This window comes from Hibiscus syriacus, unplaced genomic scaffold (genome assembly GCF_006381635.1).
Source record: "Hibiscus syriacus cultivar Baekdansim isolate YM2019G1 unplaced genomic scaffold, ASM638163v2 tig00110467_pilon, whole genome shotgun sequence".
Classification (NCBI taxonomy): Eukaryota; Viridiplantae; Streptophyta; class Magnoliopsida; order Malvales; family Malvaceae; genus Hibiscus; species Hibiscus syriacus.
This window is the reverse complement of record NW_024062749.1, coordinates 505,349-511,725: the sequence shown is the minus strand read 5'-3', so window position 1 is coordinate 511,725 and position 6,377 is coordinate 505,349. Positions and strand designations below refer to the sequence as shown.

At 30.8% G+C, this 6,377-nt stretch overlaps 1 protein-coding gene across 1 annotated transcript; it reads right to left on the bottom strand.

Annotated features, from left to right (window-relative positions):
• Positions 1-2,444: 2,444 nt before the first annotated feature.
• Positions 2,445-3,038, bottom strand: LOC120127308. Its single transcript, XM_039145236.1, has one exon. The coding sequence runs from the start codon at positions 3,036-3,038 to the stop codon at positions 2,445-2,447; it is 594 nt and encodes a 197-aa protein (XP_039001167.1).
• Positions 3,039-6,377: the final 3,339 nt, after the last annotated feature.

Below are 6,377 nucleotides of genomic sequence, written 5' to 3'. Positions count from 1 at the left end.
GAAATTTCTTGAATATTTAATATTTTAATAAATTCATCCAACTTATATAGCCGCTAAAATCAATACATTCATATTTGGACATCAAGACTAATCATGTTTCCATTACATGGTTGCTGCAAAGTTGATACCCACCCACACTTTGTTTCTATATTTGTCAGCCCATTTCAATGCCATTAAAAGAGGAAAGGAAACAAATGAAAACGGATGAAACCGTCATAATTTGAAAACAGTTGCATGGACTTATTACTTAAACCGATAGATTAAAGTATAACTCCTTGCATATTATAATTTATTGATATAAAATAAATGAAATAATAGTTAAAAGCGTTCAAATAAATTGAAGAAAGTTATATTCTTGCCCCTTAAAATTATAGACCAAACAGTCATAAAATGGATATTAATGATAATTGATTGGTGTTCCAATGAATCTATTAATATTTATTTTTATCGAGATTATACTATCCTTCACTAAAGTTTTATAGTATATCTAAACTTGTATTCTCAAATACAAAGGATAATTTTAGAATAAACTATACTAGTGGTTGTTCGATTATGAAAATATTTTAATTTAATTATTGATATTTTAATTTTATCATTTAGATCATTTAAGTGTTTGAATTATATAAACGAAGTCACTTATCGCTAACATTTGACGGAGAAATTGATATAACAATTAATAAAATTATTACTTACGTATTTGATCATTATTATACCAATTTTGTTATCTGTCATGTCAATTTATTCATCAAATGTTAGCGATGAATAACTTGATTGACATCAAGTAAATAGTTATATGATCTAATTGATAAGTAAAGAAAGATGATTCATATGAATTCTCTAGTTTGATTTCTCAACTAAAACCTCCTTTTTTTTAAGTGTAAGTGGTTGCATATTGGATATAAAGAAAAGAAACAAAGTCTAATTTTTCTATAGGACATAGCCTTATGTGAATCATCCTAATCTTGAATTGCTCACCTTCCAGTATTAATACTTGCCAGCTTCAATTATTTCAAAACTTTTGAATCATACTCTCTTTGAGCCTAAGGTGGCGTTTGATTCGCAGGAATCCCTTAGAATTAGGGGAATTGAAATCCAATTCCACCATTTTTTCATGTTTGGTTCAAGTTTTCAAAGGAAATTGGAATCCCTCATGACTTCAACTTTCCATCAAATGAGGTAAAGTGAATTTCATCCATTCTATGATGGAATTAAATTCCCTTGTTGGAGGGAATTGAAATTGGACTATATTACCCTCATCAATCTTTTGGTAACTTATTCATATATTGAATAAAAATATTTTTTTATTATTTCGGGTCGGGTCGGGTTTCTAATTTATATATTCGGGTCGGGTCGGGTGCAACTTTATTTTGATTGGGTCGGGTCGGTTTTTTAAGTGTGATATTTGGGTCGGGTCGAGTTCGAGTTTAGGGTGAAAAATACCAGACCCGAAAATATATATAATTTTACCTTATATATTTAAGAATAATTACAATAATACCCCTCTATACATAATTTTTTCAATTAACTGTTTTTATTAAATAAAAATAATTTTTTATTAAATAAAAATAATTTTTTATTATTTCGGGTCGGGTTTCTAATTCATATATTCGGGTTGGGTGAAACTTTATTTTGGTCGGGTCAGGTCGGTTTTTTTTAAGTGTGATATTCGGGTCGGGTCGAGTTCGGGTTTAGGGTGAAAAATACCCGACCCGGCCAAAAAAAATATAATTTTACCTTATATATTTAGGAATAATTACAATAATACTCCTCTATATATAATTTTTTTTCAATTAAGTCACTGTTTTTATTGAATAAAAATAATTTTTTATTATTTCGGGCCGGGTCGGGTTTCTAATTCATATATTCGGGTCGGGTCGGGTGAAACTTTATTTTGGTCGGGTCGGGTCTCGGATGGAGGTTCCCTAGTTCTCGGGTCGGGTCGGGTGGACAAAAAACCCGACCCTAATTGGAATAATTTTAACTTTTGATGTTTATTAGTATGATTTTTATAATTTATTGAAATGAATAATCAATCAATAAAATTAATATTTAATATTTTTTAAATTTTAAATTTTTATAATATATTGTTACATGTAATTTATAAAACAAACTAAAATTAAGCAAAAAAAAAACAAGAAAGACAATCATGTCATTTTACATTACTGAAATCAAATTCATTTGACATGTCTACGAACCAAACAGAATATGGAATTGGATTCCAATTCAATTTCCTGCCAACCAAACAGAATATGGAATTGGATTTCAATTCGTGACAGATTTCAATTCCCTCGTAAACATTCCAACGAACCAAACGCCACATATTGATGTGTGACCACCAGTGGTTGAAAGATAAGTGATAAAATTAAAACATCTTCATAATTAAGTGTTCACATGTGTAGTTTGCCCATAGTTCTAATTTGTCTCTCACTACGCCGTCCCGACTTCTAATACAACCAGTGGGATACCTTTCTCTCAAATTTTTTCTCCTTTATAGTATCCAAACTTGGTTTCCATCCCTTGCCTGAATATTGCCGGTTGAAATACTCCGGCAAGCCTTCCATACGTTCCGGTAATAATTCCGTCAAACAACCTATTTCTTCGACCCTTTCGCGGACGGTACCCTTTTCCTGAAACGGGTATTTTTGTCCCGTCTCTTGCATATGATTCACATGGCAAATCCTGGCAAACAAAGGAAGTAAACTAGAAAACGATAATATCGACTTCGATCTCAACACAGCGTTCGCACTCGCTAGTACACGACGAGCATCCTCCGATGACAACGTGATCGGTTTCCCTCGATTCACGGGCAACATTACGTAAACCTTTTTCACATCGAGTTTCTCATCGGCCGGTAATGGAACCGGCCTCTTACCATTAACCGCCGCGTGGAACTCCGCCACCACCTGTTGCGGATACTCGAGCATCAACTCCGCCGCCGTCAAAGGGCAGCTAAACTGCTGGATCGATCCGTCCCAGAGAATCACTTTCCCGGAAGTATCAGATGGACCGCATATGACAGCACTAAAGTAATTACCCATAAATGATAGATTTTCAATGCATAAAAAAGAAAGAAAACTAAAGGTAAAGAAAGGGTATGGAAAGCAATTTATGCTGGGGAATTGTTGAGGATCTGAAGGGTGTAGGAGGAGCTGGTATTTGTTGAACCGCAACGTAAGAATTTGGGGTCGGTTGGGCTGCCATATATAGGGCGTGCCTCTTGTTTCATCTCACTTATATAATACTTGGTGTACAAGATTTGGTCCAACGGTGATGGATGGATGCGTGTGGGGTTCCCGGTGTAGGTCTTATGTACGTTGTTGGCGTGAATCCAAAGTTACAAAAAAATGGTTTAAACCTATATTTACAAATTCAATGCTTTCAATTTGCGCGTAACGTGATGGAGGAGTTTAACTTAACCTTCAACAGGAGGTTGAACTCTGATCAAGGGTGAGTACAAATATTTTATTAAATTAAATGAATTTATTTGATTATTGATTTTGAAAATTTAAAATAAATATATTTATTAAATTTATGTGATATGAATTTCATCACTCGAAAAATTTATAATGCAATTCAATTGGTGAAAAAAATAAAATTAAAAAATATAGATATATAATGGATGAATATGTGAATATGTTTGCAGGTCGAAGGCCTTTGATAATAGCTCAAGATTGATGTTGTCGGAGTGTGAGGTGAAACCTCGTAATATAAATCTTGCCACACGTTGAATCTGTATAATATTATATATATATATATATATTTCATTTAGACGTTGACTAAAAATAAAAATTCTAATCGCATAGAATAGAGTACATCTCTCCCTTGTAAAACAAAAATAAATCTAATTGCATGATTTATTGGTATAAAATTTCCTTTGAAATCAATCAATTATCTCAATAAATATATATAATATAGATTAGTGTTAGAAGTTAATCAATTAAATCTTAAAAGTCGTACATAATCATAATTTTCTTATATTCTTGTTATTGTTTATATTAATAATTTTTATATATTATTTATGATTTTCTATTTTTAATTTTTTTAACGTAAAATTCTGATAATTTGTTTTATTATACAATTATTTTTGCCGTAATTATCACTTATATAATGGACAATTGATTTGGTCTCGGTGATTTCTTTTGAGAGAGATGATAAACAATAATATAGAGTGGAGAGTGATTAATACAAAGATATGCGAGAATGATGAGGAATGGGTCGGGAGTGGTTAATTGGATAAAAACAAGAGCATAAGTTGGTAAACATTATGCCATAAGCACCATATTGCTTTAGAAAACGATGTCCAACCAAAGATTAAAGGGTAAGAAAAAGTATGCGGCTTTGGTATAGGGGACACGGTATTGTTTACGTAGTTTGTTTTACCAGGTCTCTGATTAGTCCCCACATGCACCTTGCCATCTGCCCGTCTCTTTCAGATGATTTCGTTTCAGGCAAACCAGGACAAGTACTTCATCATTTGCATCACCAACTAAACACTCTCAAACTTCAACTAATGCCAGTCTTGGTTAGGTTTGATTCAGAGCAAGCATTCGCTCAATTTGATCGATTCCATTAATATTTATATATTATATTATAAAGATTAAAATGACCATTAAATTGTATAAAATTATTTGATAATAAAGGCTCGAACATCCCTATTGATATTCTGCTTGAACCCATAACTTTTAAGCACAACAACAATCTCTTTAATCATTAAGATGTTTAGTTTGTACTAGGAATAATTATCTTTGAATTAATCATTGGTATTTGAATAATTGGTCACTAACATTATCGTTTGTTATAAATTGGTCACTCGACTTTAACATCCGTTAACAGGCATGACGAAAAACACAGCTAGCGTATTAACTGTTTACATGGACTTTTGACCTCCACATTGGAGGACTATTGGAATCCCTTTGACCGGTGCTTGAACTAATATGTAATTAATAATTAATTAATTAATTAATAAGGGGGTATCAAGGGTTTCATTTATCAGTTTGAATCATTCTTCTTCTTCCATAAACACATTTCTTATTCTTCCATAAACATTTTCTTCTTCTTCCATTAACTCATCGTTTCTTCTTCCATAAACCCATTTTTCTTCTTTCATAAACTCGTTTCTTCTTCTTCCATAAACTCATTTCTTCTTCTTCCAAAAACCCATTTATTATTCTTTTGTTCATCTGAGTAAAAAAGTAGTGAGAAAAACGAGAAAAGAAAAATCATCGTACTTACATGGAGGTTACTGCAAATGGGGGATAACACTATGCTTTATAGTTTCTTTCGGGTTTGATAGAAAATAAAAAAAAAAATAAAACCTTATCTGGGCATCCACAATTGTAAAGCGAAACATCAATTGAGTTTTTCAACTTCACAAGATTTCTCTTCTCTTACAATTTTTAGATTTTTTTTTAAAGAATAGAGATTGAAATGAAAAATCCTAAATTAAGTATAGGGATTGAGTTTTTTTAAAGGAGAAGAAGTGACCGTTGAAGGTTTTTGGGTCTCCAACATGGCGGTCAACCCAGTTAACTCAGCCCATGTACGCAGTTAACGTGCCAACTGTGTTGTTCGTCACGCCTGTTAAACGCTTTTAACGTTGATTGACCAATTTATAACAAACGATAATGTTAGTGACTGATTTGTGACTTTTTAAACATCAGTGGTAAAATCAAAACTTAGTCAAACATTAGTGATAATTTTACGTAGTTTACCCTTTTACTTATTTTGATTAAAAATTACTTACGCTCTTCTTAACCATTTTCGCCATATAGAAAAAGAATATATTTAACATGTTGAATTATTTTAAAAATTAGATTAAAGTTTACATAGAATATCAAAATCGTCTCGAAAGAATATGATTTTAATAAAATCTTCCTGTGTTGATGTAAATTGATGAATTTATTTTAAATTTTAAAGTCATTGATAGGTGTTAACGAAATTAATATATTTTAATTTGTTTTTCTAGATAATCTTTTTAAAAAACTTAAAATGTAATTTTTATAATTTTCCCCTAAAAAAGCTGACATTCTCAAGATTTAAAGTTGAAAAGATTTCATTTATGGTTTTATTATGAAGTTTTTAATTTTTTAATTTTTATTTAAGAATATAATTAAAAGATTTTGTACTTATTAAATTTCAAATTAAATATTTTTTACTCAGTCTTCCTTCTCAAAAGAAAATAACAAAAATAAGATAAAATAAACAAAAGCCAATTTAAATAGTAAAATAAATTTAAATTAAGATAAAGGGAGGGATATTTATGGAACTTCATGCTCTGATTCATATTTCAAAACTCCAGTTCATAATATCAATCAATATATTAAATGCAAATTATTAATAATAAAAAAAGATTGAACACTTTTTTACTCTTTTTATGT